Source organism: Ischnura elegans, chromosome 7 (assembly GCF_921293095.1).
Source record: "Ischnura elegans chromosome 7, ioIscEleg1.1, whole genome shotgun sequence".
Lineage (NCBI taxonomy): Eukaryota > Metazoa > Arthropoda > Insecta > Odonata > Coenagrionidae > Ischnura > Ischnura elegans.
In genome coordinates, this window is record NC_060252.1 from 53,749,875 (window position 1) to 53,772,506 (window position 22,632).

Consider the following 22,632-nt stretch of genomic DNA (forward strand, 5'->3'; position numbering starts at 1 on the left):
GCTTACACCTATTCAAAAGAATGATTGCATTAATGTATGTCTGAGATTTTTACTTTATGACAATTTACGAGCCAATATCTGATTGTAATACAAGAAAATGTTACTTTAAACTCGTGGATGAAAAGAATGAAAACTGTTGTCAACGTGAATGGGGAAATAATCATGAAAATTCTCAAATGATAATGTGCATGTATGTGAGCAAAAAAATTCAGTGAAAATTTTGAGAATTTGGACTACAATTCAGATTTTTTATCGAAATGTACTTGAAAATTAAAATTTTAGTCATGCATGTTTGGCTTTTAAAAATCAACTTTTACGCTTTTCAATAACATCTTATCCTGGATTCTGTTAGGTCAGATACAACTTAACTAGTTAAGTTATTAGGTATTCAATGGATTCACACCTGTAGGAGCATGTTGGCAAAGTTGCTATTAGTGAACTTGAAATGGCGTTTGTCATAAAACTTGAGGAGTGCTGGGCTGTAGGGATGATTCTCCTTCAGATGAACGTAATGAACTTCTGGCTCCCCAGTTGTGTGGCCACATTCCTCACAAACGTACATCTGTTCAGGGAAGAAAAAATAACTTAGTACAGTTTTCAAAAATGTTAGTCAATCCATCAAACAAGAAAGAAAAGCAGGCCTAGTGAGAACACTAATGGCTTACATTTAAATTTCATAGCCAACACAGAAGTTCAATTCTATGAATAAAATGCAGCTTTATTAGGCATTCAGGGCAGAAAATGCATTAAAAGGGTTTCATTTTCCAGGAAACAAAGTAGGACTTGATTTATGACCTGCAATTAGCTTATTTCATGTTTGAAAGATAGGAAAAGTCTGGAGAAGATGCTAATGCAAAAATTCTAGGCAGGTCAATTATTATATGCATTGTAGGTAAAAAAATATTAATTTATGGGCATTTTTTTAAATGGCCACAGATATTTTTGTACCATTTTAACAGCTGAGAATATTTTATTTAATGAACTAACGAGAAGGAAAATACCAAGAAATGATATCCATATTCTTTCACATAGAGTTCATTAGATGTATGAATTAAAATATGGCTTAGCTTACCTTTGAACGTCTTTCTTTGTATGCATATTGATGTTGGACTCCATGTACTTTCAAGCAGTGAGACTCCAGGGAACATCTCTGCGTGAATGACTTCTCACATAAATTGCATTTGTACGGGCGTACACCTGAAAAATAAACAAATTGAGCATATAGCTTCCAAAGCATAGTTAGGTTCTTATTTTCTTTACTCTTTTGAAAAAATTTTAACAAAATAGTTCATGCTGTTTTCTCATCCATAAAACTTATAGATTATAGTATTCGTAGAAGGGTGTAAAAATTGCAACCCCTTTGGCTCATGCTTCATTCTTCGTAAACATGCCTTGGCCTGATAGATCAGCCTCTGGTTACATTAGCATTTTAATGTGTTGTATAATTTTGCTCGAAGAAATATTATTTGTCATCATGAAACTATGATACATTACTTCCATTTTGGAGCTAAGGACCTACATGTAACAATACTTTAAAAAAGTGAGCAATAACTGGTACGCTTACTTGGTCATAAAAAGAGGTAGGGCAATATTCTTGGATCTGAGACTTAACCAGGCCAAAAATATACTGAGAACCTTGAGGTACTACACAGCCGCCATTTCAAACAAAAATCACTTATTCCCCGAGATGGTTTTAGAGGTCAGCCCCTTCTCAAAGCCTTTGAAGGGAGACATAAACAGCATTCAGAGATAGAGTTCTTTGTTCATTTTCCCTTAGTCAAGGAAATACCAAACTATATAGGTCAGCTGAACTATTGGCAAAGAGTGATGATGCCCTCCCACCATGCTTCTAGACAGGGCCAACTAATGTTTTCCAAAACCATCCCTGCTCACCCCATAATTACAAACAAATTGTGGCCATGTGGAAATAAATTCTTAAATGAAAAATATTTCATGAATTAAATGGAGTAGCAAATACATGCAACCGATTTCTTACCTGTGTGTGTGCGTGTATGCCTCTTCAGGTCAAAGGTGTCATTGAATCCTTTGCCACAGAACGTACACAAGTAGCGCTTGACATCACTGTGGCACTTCATGTGTCGGTTCAACAAACGCTGAAGGCCAAAAGCCTTGGAGCAAATACGGCAGACGAACTTGGATGGGTCTTCCTCAGAGGCTCCAGTCTGGGATGAAATTTGGGTGGGAGTAGTAGAAGGGGGCCTTGAAATAGATGTTGGGGTCATGGGGGATGCAATGCAGTCGTTGCTCAAAGATGAAGCTTGAGCAGATGAGGATGAGCAGGAAGACGTCGTTGTCTCTGTTGTGGGATCTTGGTTTGCTGCAAGCGGGTTCTTGATGCCATGTCCACCATTGACGAATTCAATTGGAGCATCTCCAGGGAGGCCAAGCTATTGATGAAGAATAGAAGAAAACACAATAAGACAAAATCCACAGTGCCTACTGCCACATAATTGACAAAAGAGGGAAGACCTTGCATGAGAGTATTGTCATGAACCATTTCCCCCATATAAAAAAAAATTGAAGGATTGGAACAGAATATACAGCTAAGTCCATGATTCCATTATTACACACATTGGTTCATTTTTAATGATAACATAATGATTAAGATGAATCAATACACATTTGGTGTTAAACATAGTCTCTCATGTATTTTTACCTTTATAGGTTTAAAATCTGTTACTTTCCAGTTATTTCACAATTTATTGTCTCATTTTTTGTAGTTATATTATGATAGTTAAGCACAAGTATCATTGGTCTTGTTCATTGAGAAACGAAAAAGTTAATCTATAGGGAAGTTGTACCTACCCTTTGCTGAAGGATGGAAACTCGAACTTGTAGTGAGGGTACATTTCCTCCATCAGCATCAAGTCCAGGAGTTGATGCCCCAGTTGGTACAGTTCCGTTGTTACCAGAAGATGAGGAAGATACCACTGACGAGGCATTGGCATCATCGGGAGAGGAAGGAAGGGACATTGGGGGAGAATCCAAGGAGGAAGGAGTGAGGTCGAATGGGGAGAGGCCTCCTGGTGACATGAGATTGGCTTGATGGGCAGCCATTTGGTGTTGCTGATGTTGAAGTTGTTGATGCACCTGTGGTACATGGGGAGAGAGTTCACCAACTCCAGGAGACATTTCCCCCACACTACCACTAGCTCTGCTTGCAGAAATCTCCTGCTGTAACTGCTGATACTGCTGCATTTGGACTTGAATCTGAAGCTGCTGCATCTGCTGGGTTGGCTGCTGGATCTGCTGAAGGGGAGAGGTAGCCTCATGCTGCTGAACATTGCCCAAAGGAGATGGGGATTGTGAGATGTGAAGGGACAGTTCAGGTCTCTCCTTGTGCAGCTGTTGCTGGAAATGTGGGTCATTGCTGGAGTGGTGATGCTCTTGCTGGAACAGAACTCCTTTAGTGAAATGTGATGGTGCTGCGTATGATCTCGACGTGTCAAAACAGCGATTTGGAGGTGAAATGGTTGGTGATGATTGCGTCTGGTGCTCTGGGAAGGGCTGTACGCTGGGCTCAACTGGTGCCATAGATCCCTGTCCACCCATTCCATTTCCATTCTCACCTTGCCCACCATTATTACCGTTGCCATCTGGAGCACCGGAGCCAACCGATGATGTTGGTTCGTCCCCTGGAAGCCTCTGCAAGAAGAGCTCGGCATCTGCAGAAGACAGTGAATCCAAGAGGATAGCACTCTCAGCCGGAGAGGAAAAAGTTAAGGTTGCTGAGAATGGAAGACCATCACTACCTGAGATTTCCATCAGCGGGTCTTCCTCTTCGTCATCATCACCTCCAGGTAAGAAGCGTCCAGCATCACCATTGTACCTTTGTTGATTCATACTCAAATAGCTGAGGTTACTTACAACTCCGTTGTGTCCCATGGCACCCCCTAGCAAGTGCATAGGTGGAAGGGGATCTGTGGAGGATGCTGAGGATGGTGATGTAGTTGAAGCTGGTGAAGATGGTAGGAGCAACCGTTGCTGGACAGAGTGAGACTGATGCCCCTGAAGGTGGTGATGTGTTTCATAGCTGGGAGGGGAGCCAGGAGGCTCAAGTCGGGGATCCGGTGGCATCTTAGTTCCACCTATCACTCCGTAAGCACCATCTTCTCCATCATAGAAATTAATTCCATATGATGCACAAACGTTCTGCAACAGTTGATACTGTTTTGGTCCCCCATCATACCCACCACCACCTTGTCCAACCGCACCCTGAAGCACCCCACCATCACATTCCATTGGAACGGGCAAGCCTAGATAACCACTCTTGAGTGATTCGTAAAATGGAGGGAGCGACCCTGTTGGCGGGCTGCTGGGCCCATAGTTCGGTCTGCCTCCACCTCCCCCATTGCCACCACCACTACCACTGCCTCCCCCACCACCCCCACCCCCACCCATCATGCCTCCACCACCACCTCCACCGCCCCCGGCAGTCCCCCCACCACTGCCACCACCTCCGCCACCATACGAATGCGAGGACATAGATGCCGAAGAATTGTGTCCACTGCCTCCACCACCGCCACCCCCTCCACTGCCTCCTCCTCCACCGCCGCCTCCACCACCACCTCCACCACCACTGTTCCTGCTCCTGCTCCCTCCGCCGCCTCCACCACTAGAAGACGTGATAGTGGCTGCAAGTATTGTGGTTGCCATGGCTGATCCTTTCAGTCGCCTTGGCTCTTTGATGCCTCCTCCCATCCTCTCATCAATGCCTTTGTTCTCTCCTCTCTTAGGCACGTGATAGTCAATCGGAGCATCCTGCACTGGAGCCATCATCTTAGGAAGCTGTGGAGAGGGAGCTGGGGAGGATGGAGTCCTCGGAGATTTGGGTCTTGGAGGTGTCGGAGTGGGCTGTGGCTTCACAGTCTCCTTGACCACCATCGATGCTGCTGGGGTCCTCTGAATGACTGAAACCTGCTGGCATCTTGGCTGTGGGGTTGGTGATGGAGGGAGTCCTGGCTGAGAAGGTGGCCTTGTTTTGGATGCATCCTTCTCTTCTTTGATTGGTTGCGGAGGGGGTGAGGGAGATGGCGGGGGCTTGACGGTTGCAGGAGTGGCTGGAGGAGGTATTCCCACTGGAGCAGGTGGAGTGGCCACGGGGGGAATCGATGGAGAGTACTCCTTCCTTGCAGCACGAGTGAGGATCGTTCCTGTTGTGGTCTGTATGCCCAGCCTGTGTCCTGCATAGGGCACATCCCCGCCAAGAATGGAAGAGATGAAGCGACGTGGCAGAGTATCCGTAGAGGGCTTACTTCCCTTTGAGCTCTCTGAGGTGCCACCAGAATTACCTTTGCTACCCTCAGGAGTTAAGGGGTCACGCTCTTTCCTGCGTTCTGCAATAGAGAGAAAGGAGATATTTTAAAGGCATGAACTTTGTGTTTCGTTTTGATATTGCTTAAAAAATATTTTGATGTCATGCCGAAATGGATGAGATATATTTCTAAGCATTAAAATCCAGTCATTAAGGAATGATAAATGCTTCTTTTCTCAAAAATTCAGTCAGTATCAACTCCATGTTCTGTCTCAGTAATAACCAATGCACTGGATTTTCATGGAGAGGTTAAGTGTCCATAATTATCATATACTACAGCTAATACATACATACTTTTTCTGTGTCTGTGACATTAACATTATCTCAGTATGATACAGATTCATTGAGGTATCTGGAGGGGATATATCAATATGATACGGCCGTAACAATTATTCTCTTTTGATCAAAGAATGGGTAAACAGATAATATTTTGTATTGGTACAAAAGCTTCCACGGTGATTAAATGGACAAATGTTTTCCAAGTTAAGGCTGCATTGGTTCATTTTGGCGAACTAAATTGTCCATTAAAATGAATCAACATTATTTTGATTAAATCTTCATGTTTTCTCCTATCATATGATGGGGTGTATTCAGGATGCAATGTGACAATATTTCCAATGTACATGAACAGGGAAGGATGAGGATGAGAAGGACTATCACCCCATCATTTTCTGTTAATGCACTTATGGTCTCAACGACTCCCTATTTTCATTCTACAAACTTTATCCGCAGTTCGACGAGTCATTGGAGACCTTACCGTGAGAATTTTCAATATAATGACAAATTACAAAAACCACAGTTCTGTCCTTTTTTCTTAAATAGATTCTATCGTTAGAACATCTGCTCGTTGCGTGGCTACAACGACAAGGCGTGGGAAACGTTACCTCAGGTCGCTCACATTCGTTTTCACGAAAACCAATATGGGTTCTCAGGAGTGTTTTGACCCTTCTTCATCCCAAGTCGCGATGCTCCATGATTCTGAGGGAACGAACCAAACCAAAGAAAAGGGTTAAAGAGGAATAAAGGCCCTCTTTTATGAAGTTTGCTCCCATTTTTCGTGTTTTCCCCTCAAAATGCGGAAATGGTCGTGGGAAACCCGGGGGTGTGAAATTTGACGTACGGTCACCGACGAAGACTCAGCGACGGAGGCCCACCACTTCGGTACCTTTCACGGATGGTAAATACAGGTGAAAAGAGGCTGAGGGACCATTTGGGAGTGGGATGGTAGTCTTGAGGGCTCATCCATTTTCCAGGAAGGGATGACAGGCAGTGGGCGATTCCTTTCAATCCTTTGCGGAAAACGGAGTCGTGGCGGAGGCCTCACTCGCTGGATAGGAGGGAAGTAAGGGGGCGAGGTGGTCAACTCCATGGCAGCGAAAGGATTGGACGCATTTCAAGGCTCCAACTTTGACGAGCGAACATGTGCCATTTCCCTCCCTCCGGCGCCTACCTACATTTGTTCGGGATTTTCCTACTAAGTCATTTCCGCAACATCCCCTTGACCTCTTATGCTTCGGCTCGTGAGAAAGTCGATGAAGGCGAGATAAGCAACTAGTCTCGATACTTGTAATGTTTCCTTGATGCACTCCCGATGCCGTAACATTCTCCTTTGGTATAAACGGACAAACTGATGCCCAGTTGTCTTTTGATCGACGTCGTACATCCATCCTGCCTGGAAATTGAACTGTAAACGTTATCCACCAGCGGAAGTTTTTCTCAAGGGCTCTGATATAGAATCCGTTCTCTGTGTGGCACAATTTTCTCACGGATATCAATCGAATTTTTTGTGATATTTACGAGTAACTTCAATTATCTAGTCGGAAAAGTATACTGCAGCCATTATCAATCAATATACTTCGTTATAAATGAATGTAGCCACGTGTTAGCAACTCTGCATATAAACTATCAATTAATTGTACAGCTTGATTTCTTGTAAAGCCTGTCCAAAGAAGATAGTTTTAGCAGCGTGGGTATTACCTTCCTCTCAGCACATTGCCAGATAGAATGGTAAATATAACCGTAGTGTTTCGGTTTTTCCCGGCGAACAATAGCAGTGGAGGTTTATCGGGTCTCACACCGGGTAATTTCCTCCATATTTCCTATCGACGTTTCGATTAGCAACTCGCCCATCATGCTCAGGGATTCACCAAAACCAATTCATGAATCCTTGAGGACGATGGGCAAGTTGCACATCGAAACGTCGGAAGGAGATATGGAGGACCTTACCCGGTGTGCGACCCGAGAAATCTTCAATGCCACAACCGATGTAGTATTACGACTGAACGTGCAACCGAAATGCACTCGAGTAGTAGGAAAAGGGACCTCGGGTTGTTTGCTCGCAAACCACGATCTAGGATAGAAAGGGCGTGGGCGTTGAGTTGTCTTTGTGTGGGTGGGGATAAAAGGAAGGGCTAGGAGGAAATGCGTTGGCCTCTCTTCCGAAAAAGGGCCGCGGGCGGCACCCGAACAAAGTTCTCAGTTGGCCCTCGAACCCTTTTGGTTCGCAGCTGGACGCAAGAGTGTCCGAGAAGGGGAGAAGAAAGGATGAGGAGACGGAAGGAAGCGGAGGCCGTTGTAGGAGTGGGAAGAGGAGGAAATGGTGTGTTTCGGGGGCGACGGAGGACGTTGATCCTGGGCCGTGAATGAGGGTAGAGCTTGACGGGTAGGGGAAAGGCAGGAAGAAGACGTTCGTGGCCCTCCATGTCCAAAGGATGGAATTTCCCTGAATTGCAACATGAGAATTCCAACCACTCAAGGGCATAAAGCCGATTTGGAGTGTCTATAGCGGCAGCGTTAGAACTTGCAAATTGGTTAGTTGACTTGCAGTTTAGCGTCCTAACTTATGTATTCGTTAATGCATGTTTGTGAATTTTCTTAGTGTTTTAATAGCATTTTCTTCGTTTTCTGTCTTTATTGGCAGATTGCTTTAATGAGTGCTTGGCATGTTTTGCCTTTAAACGAATGTGGAGGTACAATTTGTTAATATGCGTAACATTTTTATGTCCGTGCGGTGTGAATGTGGCATTCCTCTTGCTTGCTGGTGATAGATCACCCCCTGCCGAAAACCCTAGAGGAGGCTCGCAGGGTATTATGTAAATGTAGATGGTCTAAATGAACCGAAGTAGGTTCTGAAATTTTCTCTTAGATGGGGAATTCCGTCATAAGGAAATGTTCTGGGTGCCTCGAGGTGTCTTTGCCGTCACCGCCCTTTTCAGTTGACAAGTTACTCAACTCATGCGATATTATGTGCGTCAGAGTTCCTAAGCTCGTTACTCGTTACCTAATCGCTCCGGACCTAGTTCGTGTCGGAATTCAGCAAATATGGTGGTGGAAATTTAGAATATTTCAGTAAATCCCACTCAAGACTCAAATGAGCAGGGCTTTCCGAGAAATTCCGAGAAAAGTTGACCCTCAACTCCGCACTATAGCTGTGCACGATAACTCAGGGATGTCCGCGTACCTACTGTGTAGCCTACCTACGCTTTAAAAATATCGTCTGTCATAATCACCCGCAGCAGATTTTCATATCCTATTTTCGGTGACCTTATCGGCTACTTATTCCATTAATTTTTTTGTGTTTAATTTTGATCAAGATAAGTACTTTTTATTTTGAGGAGATGTGCCCCAAAACATTGTGACTCTAGCGTCTTGAATGACTATTTTTACAATTCATGTCTATATACTATTTCTAGTTTCCCCAATGAATGGTTTTCCTTTGCTTTGGATTCCCCGTAACTACAAAGGAAGTTATTTATCTACCATACTAGGTAGTACAAGGGCACAAATTCAACCATCGTCTCATCATGGAACTCAAGTCGCCGACACACGTGAGTGAAGGCTTCAATCTCGTCTTGCGTTGCGAAACCTATCCCCGCGATGGCAACTTCCCAATGGCCATGGATCAACGATCCACGTTCACCTGCTAGAATGGATGGAAAGAGTTACTTTTTATTTCTATTTTGCTTTTACTGAACGGCGCACCATTTTCTTAACTCCTTTCTAATACAAGTCGTAGTTGAACTAAAAAATATGACTTAATTTTTCATTTCGCTAATGAAACCACGACTTCTCAAGCCGATTAACAGACAGTATATTAGGATAAAAAGATATTTAAAAAAATTGAAATACGCATTGAGTTCTGGATACCGTTTAGCTATTGGTGGAAATGTGATATCTTGAAAATTTTGACGAATTGGCAATTTACATATTGGTATCTTTTGTGCAAAGATAAGCAGATTATAGTACTCCAAGGTACTCCTTACTCATTCTCTATTTAGAAAATGGGTATCACTGAAAAATCAAGGGTAAATGATTAATGATCGTATTAGAAAGTCCCGGTTTCGTTCTTCATCCCTTTCACGTACAGTTAGTAATTTATTACGTAAGGTTTAACGAAGTAGGCGTTGCGTGACACCTACGATAGAAATAGGAAGATGCATTTGAATTTACGATCATGATCAGTTCTAACCTATTTGCATTATGTATTCTTCAACTTATGCGTCCTTATATCTGTGTTACAAAATGGAGCTTCACCAAGGCTCTGTTTATCTTGTAAAAATAATGTATCAGAATTCGCTAACAAAAATAATATTTACAGTAAAATAATGATGCATACTCCTGGGACGTAACTAATAATTTAATAAAACGAAGAATACTTTCAAAACAGCAATTTGTTTCCTTGAAAAAAAATCTGAGGAGGCTGAAGAGCGTATTGGAATCCTCAATTGGCCGGATTTTATATTGGCAAGTAGACACGTAACATTCGCTGCTATTATTAAAATGTACCGTTCCACGGCTAGTTACAGCCATTTGTTCCCAGTACGATGAAGGGCGAATTGGTTGGCTAGACGGCCAATACCGACTGGCCTTCGATTGTTGAGGCCACGTGAGTACAGTTAAGGCCAAAGAAGAATGCATCGGCCAGAGACTTCAACGCCCGTATTTCACTGGCGCCACACGAGCATTCTGGAGACCTGCCGATCAAGAGGTTACTGCACGCGAGCAATGAGACATAGAACGCTTGATTATGCAGGGAAACCAATGCCCTAGTTAGATATGAATTTCATTCAATAATAAACTTCAGCGATTTGACGATACGAAATTACTGCAATATCAATTTTCTTAAGTAATGCTAATGGGCTTTTCATCGAGTGCAAAGAATATATGCTGCCCGATGCCTTCAAAAATATTTCCCCATTTCATAAAAAATAAATTCACGGAAATGACACACAAATGACGAAAGACCGCAGTGAGTTGATCGTGCCTCTACTTGTAAAAATCAATTAATCCGGTATCCGACTGTATTTTTAGGAATTTTACGAAACCAAACGCGCTTAGCCAACCGCGTGTTTTTTTCCGTTACCGTCCCCTTGATCATTGAATACAGGCGGCATAGATTATGCAGTGCCTGATTATCCCATATGACACTTACGTGGCCGGTCATTCAACCCACGTCACAGAGGGCTTGCGACAATGGCACACACCATGGGCTTGCACCGTGGGGAGATGTACGATATAGCGTTGGACCGCAAATGGCCGTTCGTGTCCTTGAAATAAGCATGAAAGTGCCCCCCGGATATGGTGAATGGATTTCAACCCTGTTGATTTCCAGTTCTGCTCGCGCGCGTGTGACGTACTCAACAGTGCCGGAGGAACGACATGCTACGTGGCTAAGGTGAGAACAGCAGGAATAAGCAAAAAGAGTGTTCCTCGTGATACGTTCTCTTGGAAATTAATAACGTCGCTTTGGTATTTATTACAAAGTTTTGGGCTGACAATAATATCTCAGTTTTAAGAAAACAACTATGCAGACGGTGGTAAACCATAGGGTCGCTCGCAAGCGCACACGAACAGCCAAAATTCCATCAGTATAAAAATCCTAATGCCAAACCTGAAAAACTAGCAAACGGTGCAGATTCGTAGGATCTAGGCTTGCTTGCTGGATGGATTAAAGTAATCTTTCCTACTTAGAATTTGTATTCAATAAGCAAGTAATTCAAAAGGAAAGAAAAAGAAAAAAATACGGCATTATGTACTCAAATATCGAATTGCTAACTTGATGTAAATAGTCCTTTCGCGACAATCGCCAGGATAAAGTATCTATTTCCGAAAATGAAATTTTGAAAACAGATAGATTGTTGGGTTTATTAGTGCCTAATTAATCGAAAAAAAATAAAATAATTATTTTAGCATATATCTTCTGATGAAAGTAACCAAATGGGTTAAGATTATTTCGCAATCATTATTGCGAACAAGTAGTAGTTGGTGGACCTCAAAGGTATTAATTTATTATTCAATTTCATCGTTTGACGCCCAGGTCTGGCCGGAGGGGCCAACCTCGGAACTGAACTGGTCACGCCCACTGCTGTTTATGGATCCGGATGTTACCACTTACTTAGCATTTAGACGTGTCGATTTCGTCTTTTTCCCAAATATCCACAGCCTCACATGATTGCTCGCCACTTTGTGGTTATGCTTCAGGTAAAAAAATGAGTGAGGTCACCGACCCTTGAGCTCTGCTCAAAAGAAGCGTTTGCTTAGACGTTCTCAGATGTTTCTCAGATTTATTGGGTGTTACTTTTCATAGGCTGATGTTACGTCAGTGTATCAATTAAGAAATAAATCACCCACCATTTAATAGTAGAATCATTTGTCTATTAATATACCTAACTTTAAAAAAATTAACTGCATAATGCCATAGAGGTGTATTCAGATTTTCTGGCTGGCCATCAGTACAGCAAGATGATTTTCCGTGAAAATTCCTTTCCATTGCATCCACTAAATGATATATATTTATGATAAGAAGTAATCCCTCATATCAATTGGTATAAGGAATTAGTTATTTAGTATTTTTATCCAAAATTGACCTACCTTTCATTTTTCAAATATATTCTAACAAGCCCAAAAAAATATTTTCTTTACGGCTATTTTGAATGGGGTGTGCGTGCAGCATGAGTCTCATGGTCCTGGAGGATATGCGAGTTGTATAAAACCCCCAAAGCACTACGTGTATGACGATTTATTTTTCATTACATGAAATAAGTTATCACTGTTTGTGAACGGAAATGTCCTTTAAAACGCCTGGGTTCCGCGTTACACGCTGTTGTATCCATCAATCCATTACCACCGCGTCAAGACCGACACGCAAAAGGAAATCAAAAGGCACGACGAGGCATGAGAAGATTGCGCGGCACTTCGTTAATGCAGAAGAAGAAAAGTGGGGGAAAAAAATCAAAGGGAAAGAGAAGAAACAGGAATGACCGGAGGGCGGAAGAGGATATTAATGTTGGAGAGGAAATGGAGAAAGGAGAGAAGAAAGAACGGACGGGACACATTAAGGGACTTCTGGGATGAGATAGGAGTTCGTGAAGGAGTTAAGAGAGTGTGAGGAAGTGGGGAGAATGGATAAGGTGGAGTGAGGGAAGATGGAGAGGTAGGGGGACGCGAGAACCGGTTGGATTTCGCCCGAGGGGCATTCTGGGATGGGTCACCTTGAGTCTTCAAGATGGCGGCCGGCGTCTTCTCCCATACCACGAGGCACCTGCATTCCTCTCCGCCCCGCGCCACGCACAACCGTGGGCTCACCTCCCTATTACCCCTACTGCCCTCCACTCTCTCGACATAACTCCTCCCCCCTTATTCCCGCTAAAGGAGGAGGAGGGGAACCTCTTCTTCTTCAACCTGCTTCCTATAGCGGATCGGGTATCACTACAGTGCAAAGGATTATTCAATAACTTTCTCTCGGACTGCATTAATGTTACACTTGCAGGGGAGAGCGGAGCGGGACACCACCTTCATTTTTTTTCTCGTATCCCTTGTGCCCGCTCCCTTTCTGTTTTTGTCATCATCACCGGCGTCGTCTAAATGCCGTCTGTAATTCGGACCTGCTGATTCTATTAAATATTCCATTATGCGTCGGAAGGGTCGGCTTTCCGCTGGGTGATTCTTTGATCATTCAGGTGACGCAATTCCCCGAGCACGCCTTTTGATATGCAACATTAGCGTGCCGGGTTACATCCTTCATTGACCCGGGCTGAATTATTTTTAGCCGTGAAATCTGTACGAATTACACGTGTCGGATAGTGAGAAACTCACTGGGAACATTCTTTTAGGGTCAATGGAATAAATGTGAAACATGAGAGCTCGGTAAACTTTGAACAAAAAATAGTAAGGAATAACCCCTCATACTTTTGGATATTTTTATAATAAATTAGGTTAATGGAATGGAATTTTCTCGATAATTCACCTTGCTAGCCTGATTGCCTACCTACCATAGGAAAATACATCTACGAAATTACATAGTTAAGTTTTTGAGAGACTTCTCTCTAAGAAGGAATATGCCTATTGCTGCCGTTATTTGTATGATCTAGGCTTCAGAACATTTCTTTATATCATCTCACCATGACTATTCCGCACGAAAAGGAGATAGAAATTTATACTATAAGATCATCTTCAGAAATGTGAACATTGTTACGATCTCTTCCTACTGCAAATGCAGCTAACGACGAAAAAAGTTTCAAAGCTTATCGCCATGGTCGTTTAAAAAATTCGACGATTTATGGAAGATTCAGTGGTATTTCTGATCGCTTGTGACCTGCTGGTTCCTAGGTTCCCGCTATGATTTGGCCTCTTGCTAGAAAAATTCCACCGACGGTAAGATGTTCACCATATAACTCACGAGAATTTTCTTTTTTAGAAAAAAAAAATCTTCATTTCGTGCCTCTCAACAGACGGTGATTTTTTTCCTTTCAAAAACCGTAATTCTAGCTATTCCCTCCCCCCCCCCCTCTAGTCGTTATTCTCCATCTCTACCGCTCGTTTCCTCTTCAAATTGGAGGGAAAATGGGAAATTTTTGCCTTTTGGGCTGGATGAGAGGTTCTTGAGCAATGCGAAGACGGTACGCCGGGACTAAAGCAACCCCTTGCGCCTGGACAACCAAAATTACGTTCCGTCTGCGGTTGCTGAGTAAGATAAGAGGGCTCTCTTTCTCTCGAAAGGGATGGACGTAGAGAGGAAAAAAGGAGTAGGAAAAAGCGATGGTCAGTAGTGGTGAGACGGTCTAGACTGGCCGTTACCGCAGCCATCTCTACTTCAGTTCCAGAGAGGAATTCAGCTTCTAGTCTGCCTCACTTCCTTATCCCACCCTTTCTCCTCTTTCTTGCCCGAGATTCTCTGAAGGTGAAGTGTAGGAGATTTTTCAGGGCGGGGAGGGAACATAGGAAACTTTTTCCGAATGGCTTTGTGAGGATATAAAATTTTATGCCTCTCAGATGCCTAGAGAGAGGGGGATATTTTGTAATCAAGAGGCGCAGCTATTCAGCCTTGACAAACGGTGGCTCTGGTTTCTCTGGATTGCCTTTGGGACTAATAAATACGAAGGCATATGTTTATAGCTGAAGGGTGGCATAGGAGAGACTTCGACCTTCGTTCTATTTGGTAGACATTTAATGGGAAGGGAACACGGCCATCTAAAGTTCCTTGTATGCACCTACTCAGGAAAATGCCTTTTAAAATTTAAATAATAAGCCTGAGCTCGAAAATCCAAGAAATGATAATGTCCTAAGGGGAATTACTTATATTAGTTCGAAGGGTTCATTTAATATATCCATACCAAAATACCCAGTAATGAGTTCCTTTCAAAAAATAAAATGTAGTTCAGTGTTCACAATTAATTTGAAATCAGATTTTCTTTACTTTATTAAATATTACGTTATATATTATATATATTTTATTTTATATTTATCTATTATATTTATTTGAATATTACTTTATTCGTCTCAGTAATGTATGCTTTGTCATATAAAAACTATTATTGTCCTATACAAGAAAGATATTACCGAGCTAAAAGCACCAGCATTTTTTGTGGCGAGAACGAATGCGTGTTCAGTGACCCGTTACACTTCAGTTGACTCACTCATGCTCATGTTTCTGAGAGGAATTTTTTTTGCGATGCATCTGTCTATTCTTTTACCCGTACACTTTGACTCTGTATTGGAAAAAAATATCAGTAAACTCTGTCAATCTATATGAAGTTATTAATGTGAAGTATCCAGAAGACCCACCATATCCGCAACTAGTGTGCGTCTACTGTACGGGGCTGCTCACAATAGGATTTCAATGTATTTCACGTCATGAGATATTATGACCTCTTATCAAGAAAACGTATCAAGCCCTCAATCATAGCCACGAATAGTATCTAATTAAGAAAGATATATACTAAAACTTTACTTAAATTTTGCATTGGAACAAAGCAATGAAATATCAGTAAGCTCTGTCTGGTTACATAAAGTTTATCATAAGAAATATTTGGAGGACCCACCATATTCGCAACTAGTGTACATCTAGTGGGGTAAAAACGAAAACTGAGCGTTATCTTTCCCGGTTAGGAAATAAAGGAATAAAACGTAAGGTTCACTATTATATGAATATGGGCACAATTATATTAATATAATAGTGTGCCTTACAAAGTTTTATTCCTTTATCTCTAATGTGGAGAGGTTTTACAAAGTAAAGCCTGAAGTCATCAGTTATATTTCCCGGTTAGAATCAGAGAAAATTATTATTTCTCCATTATACAATAAGTATTATTAGTTCTGCGATATTTCTTGCGTTTATCCTATAAATTAGAATGCTGGAGTAATATTGATGAGCAGAAGATAGATTTTTTTCCATTCCAGTTTTATTTAGACTGAATGTTTTCCAACTGCGTTATGTCAATATCACCCAGGTGGGATTCAGGATTGTCATTGGTTTGCTTGAGATAAATATGTTTGGATGTCCACAGATTTTGACTGTTGTTTTCCGTTAGGAAAACACCGTCGTCATCAAATATTAGTTCACCTCTATTTTCACAGTTCAATCGTTATCATGATTCTGGTCACACTTCTTTACCTCACAGAAATGACTTAAATCGTAACGGGGAAGAGACTAATATTTATCGGGCGTTTCTCTTCTAAGATTATAATGAAAACCGCTTAACATGAAGGAAAATATCCGTTAAACCAATTTGCAGACGTTATCTCATCGACGTAACTAAAAAATATGATGCTTTATCATTTTCCAATTTACCGTACACCGCGAACAGCACTATATCGGCCTTATACATTGGGATTTTTTTTCAATGAGATAACAATTGAACGCACACGAACATCTATTCCCTGATTAGGGGTAACCTACTCAGGCGAGACTCGAACTCCCGGCCTCTTATTTGACAGGCGAGAAACCCCGACTCCTCCGAGGCCGGCCAAAACAATTGTTTTGGTATATATTATCAACTCAACGTTATTCCGTTTATTTTACACGCAGCCAACCTATTCCTCAAATTACTTCCTAAACTGACATTGCTCAAAATTATTTTCCTATGATTTCTGGGTTGAACAAGTTGACAGCCATGAAGGCGATATGAGCTCATGTTTGGTCAACCAGCATTTATACATCTCTTACCAAATGTAATGCTGGTATCATAAAAACAACACAAAAAAATATTTATAAATTCTTCAGAGTTTATGACCGATGAACTATTAAACTCCAATGATAAATAGCTGGCATCTGTCTTTAAGACTGCCTTAATACAGCAGTTCAACCTCTCGCAGGTAGTAATTAGCCTGTCGAACGGATCATTGAAGTAATGAGAAATTGTCCTAATCCCGTACACCCTTGTCTACGCTGAACTGTCGCAAAGGCTAGAGAATTTTTTGCTGAGTGAGTGTGAAAGGCATTTTAAATTAAGGAACACACATGATTTAATCACACGAACTGTATTTTATTGGCTCTAAATAGTTTATAATAACTTCAGTTAGCTTCGCATTTCTTCATGTAATATAAATTCTGCCCACCAATAAATTTTCTCTCCATCCTGCTGCGCCGCGACGATAGCTTGGATGTAAATGCCCATTAAATGAATTATGTAACGATTGAAAAATTTCGCCTTGGATTAGCTATTCCATTTTAAAATTGCCCCTGGACACCTTTCTAGCCGGGAGGTAAAAAAAACTACGATGCCCGTTAAATCGTTCGACTATCCCTTAATTTCATGTTTCTTAAGGGAAAAAAATTAGCTGAGGAATATTAATGCAAAAAAACTCCAGTAGATTTTCCTATAACTTCTATTAATTGGAAAAATATAACAGCAGAACTATTGGTCTATCGTCTTCAGCATTCAGCCTCCGGAGAGTCTATTAACGTAATGTGCTCCAATGCAGCGTGTTTTCTCCGACAACTGCAGAGCCGCTGGATTTTATGGAGGAAGAATTCTATGCAGTGGCTTAATATAAGGTAATTATATAATCATTTTCACGTGGTTTTTCTAATCGGTCGCCTACATCGTTCCAACTTCTTGCCATCTATCCCATTCCATCCTTCGTAACACCTGTTTCCAAGAAGCTCAGCTGGAGGAAGAGGAGGAAATTAAATACGAATATATTATATCTGGGGGGAGATAGGGGGGAAGAAACGAAAAAAATGACCGTCGCAACGATGTAGAATGAAATGTACGGGGAGCCCCAGCCTCGATCTGTTATCTCATTTATCATTAGTGCATCAATCCGCCATTGAACTGTGGGCATGTTGCTTAGAGGAAACTTTCAAATACCACTAAGACAACTTTTTTTATTTCAAATTACGACGGTATTTTCTCGTCCATCCGTTTCGTACGCTCCTAAAAGAAACTATCATTTCTCCTCTACTAATTACTTCATCGCGACTGGGCTAGATGTTCACCTACATCTATATAATACCCCGAAAGCCGCCTAAAAGGCGTCTGGCAGGGGTTGTTAGGACACCAGCCGTTTACAGCTAAAAGAAAAAAAAATTAAGTACTCTAACGAGGTTGGTACTAGCGTTTATTGAAGTCCTTTATGGTTCGGGGGAAAAACGAATTCCCATATCTATCCGTTCGGCAAAACATCTCTCTTAATTTATCGCTTCTATCGGACCTGGAAATATAGTGTGGCTCTAATATTATGTTCTCTGTGTCGCTCTTAAAGATATCCATTCTCAATTGTTCAAGCAATCAAAGCCTAGCGCGCAGCCTCCGAGTCTCCAATGGGTCCCAGCCTAATTCGTTTAACATATGGGTAACGCTGTCTGTACGCCCGTAGCAGTTTTTGACGAAACGCGCAGCCTTCCATTGTATTTTATGTTCCTCAATTATCCCCCTCGATAAGTTATTCCGAAGATCCTTTCACTCATAACTTACTCCTAATGGCTGCTAATTTTCTCCACCAAACCTTATACATTTTACGAATAATACTTGACATAATAATGCTTCACAAATTTTAATCACATTTATCTTCCGCGCGCTTCCCATTCGGTACTAATTCGTTATTTCGCTTACATTTCTTCTAAATGGCGGTGACAAATTATTATACTTTGACGGTTTGTCATTTAAAAATAACCATTCGCATCGATTGCCATAATTTGAGAATGATCATTTTCTCTTGAGCCTAGCTTGGAAATTCTACGCCATAGTTTCTTTTTTAAATAATCATTCCTCGTAAATATGGTTTTCTAGTAATTCACTTTATTTTAAATGTACGTGTGATGATCAGGAAGATGATTGCATTTTCAGGACGGATACGGGTGACTTTAGTAAGCAAGTATTATTTAACTGAGGAGAACACAGTATATTAAGTTATGCCTGTTTATGTTCAATCCTCTGGGAAGCCAAAATCTTGGCACCACAGCATCCCGATACCCTCGTATGCATACCTTCACCAATGGATGCACTCAAAATCGATACCTCCACTGCACAAACGCTCAGCAATCGCTCACCGAATCAAATCCGCTCATCTGGTACTACTAAGGCTACTAGATGAGCGGATATGGTTCGGTGGACGATCGCTGAGTGATTTTGCAGTGAAGGTATCGAAATATTTCCGGTCAAAATCGGGAGCGGGAAAGAACTGTGTGTGAACGTTTTTATCGGGGCGCGAGGAAAAGTAATCGGACAGGTAACCAATTGTTTTAAGTAGTTCAAGAGCAAGGTTAATCGCTTCAAAGTCAACTTGTGGAGAGCGGAGACTTTCACTTTCGAGAAACGCACGATACAGTTAGAGGCATGGCGTAGGAGGGGTGGCAGGAGGCCGAAACCTCACCCCACGCCATATGCCCTGTTTTTTCCCTTCAACCCCCTTTCCTCGCCCACACTTCCTCCTGATATACACCGCACTACCATTCTATAATTTCCGTTGTCCGTGGCCCTCAAATTGTTGCCACCAAGGCATTAGTATTTATTTAAAGTCTTGCTATACCAGGAGTGGCAGTATGCCGAGTGTATCAGATAAATGTAAATATAATTTAAGGATTGAGTCAATCATGCTAACAAACATACCAATATTAACTTTATGTAAACGTTGCTTTCTTTACATGGGGCCAAAGATATTTAATATACTGCTCGCTGGAATTAGACAAATTATATCCTCAAATAAAATGTAAAGAATTGCCAAAATACTGGATTTTATCTCGAGAAATGATTGAAAATTTATTTTGATATTATTTCCTCATAACATCAATGTAATATTTTCTTTATTATTTGTTTGGCATAAATTTTTGTTATTTGATGGTACTCTAATTACTTTGGAGACCACCTAAAGCTCCCTCTCCTATATCATTATCACCTGCACAATCAAAATGTTGGGAGTAAGTAAATCATTATTATCATTCCGCTCACTTCAGCCCCCCTCCTTCACTTGTGCCGATAGACTCTCCCCCTTCAACACGCCCACCGTACGCTTAGACCTCTCCCCCAACGGTTCCCGAACTCGCTCAGCCCTGACATGTAAATGTCCGACCTCCGTCACATTCCCAAGCATGCTTAATCCTTTTGAATATTGGATACCGTTTGGGCGGTCTTTTCTACCGGCGCTTTCGTCATCCACCTCCTTCCTGATGTCAGATGCCCACCTCCTCTTTGCAGTGGCACAACGAAGGGGGGTTTTGGGGGATAACACCCCCCCAGAGCTCAGAGAAATTTTAAGTTTAATGCATTTATTATTATTGTGATCAGATACAATTTGGCAACTGGCCTAGCGGTAACGTGCACATCCAAAAAAGAAAACATAAAATATCCACAAAGCCACATGTAAACTAGACAGTGTGCAAATTATAAAAAATCTATTAAAATTTCTAAAAAATTGTCACTTTTTTCAGCTTTTTCTTAAATATTTTTGCATTACCAAGAGAGGGCTCAAATAAATCTGCAGGCAAACTGTTCCAATCTACAATTGTTTTATTGAGGTAGGAAATTTGTTTTAACATTAGTCCTCTGCGCCCGGCATTTAATTTTGAACCGATGATCGTTCCTACCAATGAAATTAGGTTTTCTCACATTATTGCTTGGTTCTCTCCATGCTTTATCCCCTTTGTTTTACTTAATTGGATTGATATTACTAATAAAATAGTGTATGTATTAATAAAATATCCCTCAGAAAGCCGTAAAACTCACCATTTATCTTACAATTCCGCAAATTATAATTATTAATCTCGCAACTGTCGCTTATCCTGGTGGGTATTCCATACCCCCCACACACCCCGGTATTAGTTGCACCTAAACCCCGCCAGCCTCAATTCCTAGCTGCGCCCCTGTCTCTATATAATCAGTAACTTTATGATACATAAATATCTATGGAAGCTAACACATTGGATGGATTTAAGATTTTTTTTCCGCGTACAACTAGGGATAGTTAAGCTCTAGGATAGATTTACTCAGACTAGGCTAAATAGGCTCTCCATGTACAGTTGATAATGTTAATATCTAACTACGTTTTTCAATACTAGCTATCTGTATGTGTTTATTTGCAAGTCATAACTACTACACTAACTTTTCGTTTTCTGGTGGTGACTTGCACGGTACCTCGTAGATGTAGATGATTTAACATAAACTTAGCAACCAACAAACTGACGCTGGCCATGCTCAAAAACGGAAATGATATATATCCCCGTAATGTAACTGATGGAATCGGGAGTAGGTTTTTACCGGAGCCGACTTCTCTGTGTTCAAGTTTATCTAACCAAGCCATTGTAATGAACTGTGGCATTTATAACCGGCAGCCTCCAAATTGTTTAACAGCAGCTTACTTTTTTCTAACCATTGCTCTTTTCCATAATCATCAAGAACACTAACGGATTTTTTAAATGGTCTGACGATAAACCGTTCGTATTGTCACAAAAAATTACAGTTTGCCAATTCCCTTTGTTTAATTCGTCATTACCCTTTAAATTTCCGAGCCGCTGGGAAAACTACATGTGTGGAGAGCCTATTCCCTCAACAGCGCGCTCGGGCCAGGTGAGCTGTGCGGGATAGTTCAATGATTCACTAAGAGATGGCGTGAGCGTGAAAGACGGCAGCTGAGAGAGGCTCTCGCTCGTCCTCAAGTGGATAAAGCATCGAATGAGATAGATAACCCGCTTCACTTACCAAACAGCAGAATTCAGAGCCTCTGGTTACCCTGAATTAAGGGTTTAAAGTTGAATAAAATGTTCCCTCAAGGTGCACTGCATGAACAATTATTGACACTCTCTCATGAGTTGTTTTGCAAATTCTTCGATTTGGCTCGACCACTTACACCCTAAAGCTAACACTGCTATCTTACACTTGCAGTGCCTATTGTTCCCTGGGTGCGTTACATACGCATGATAACTCGAGCTAAAATAGTGGTATTTTACACACCGGCAGCTGGACATGTGCCCGGTATATAAACCGGAGCGAAAAATCAATTGATTTCGCTTGCTTTCCGCAAAAATGGAGAGTTCCTCTGAGAAGTTACAGTTGCCACGCTAACTTCAACGTTCGGGTCACAGTAAAGCAATAAAATTGCAACTGAGGCAATGGCAGGACACACCTGTTAAATATAGCGGTAACTGGAGGAGAAATGAGACATTCTGGACCAGCAAGAAGACTCAGCATGTGCTTTTGTGTGCCAAACTATCGAGGAAGGCATGCCAGTTGCACTTACCACCGTCAACGAAAGAACCGGATGGTAAACCGCGAATCTTATGCTTAAAAATGCTAACCTCTAATGGCTGGGAACGAAACGGGCGTTGAAATCTCTGCCCCGGCGCCTGAACCCCCGTCGACCGGGGGAAAAGAGTCACTCACCCTTGCGATTATTATAGGGCTACAAGCTTACAGGTAGCTAAGGTGGCGAGTAGTGGGAAATATGAAAGAATGGTCAAAAGGAAAGGTGGTGGAAGAGATAAAGGTTTATGTCTGGCGTCCTCATAACAACTCACACTGCAACGATCGAGGGTCTAGAGAAGAGGGAACTTTCCCTTGAAAAGACGAGGGGAAAGGGACGAA

At 41.7% G+C, this 22,632-nt stretch overlaps 1 protein-coding gene across 1 annotated transcript in view; it reads right to left on the reverse strand.

Annotated features, from left to right (window-relative positions):
- LOC124162977 (transcriptional regulator ovo) overlaps positions 1-22,632 on the reverse strand; it is a 32,277-nt gene that overhangs the window by 1,682 nt on the left and 7,963 nt on the right. Inside the window, exons 2-5 of the mRNA XM_046539756.1 lie at positions 2,827-5,357; positions 1,997-2,408; positions 1,073-1,197; positions 404-562 (exon numbers count right to left, since the gene is read on the reverse strand). Coding sequence (XP_046395712.1) covers positions 404-562; positions 1,073-1,197; positions 1,997-2,408; positions 2,827-5,357 — 3,227 coding nt within the window. The remainder of the gene's footprint in view (positions 1-403; positions 563-1,072; positions 1,198-1,996; positions 2,409-2,826; positions 5,358-22,632) is intronic.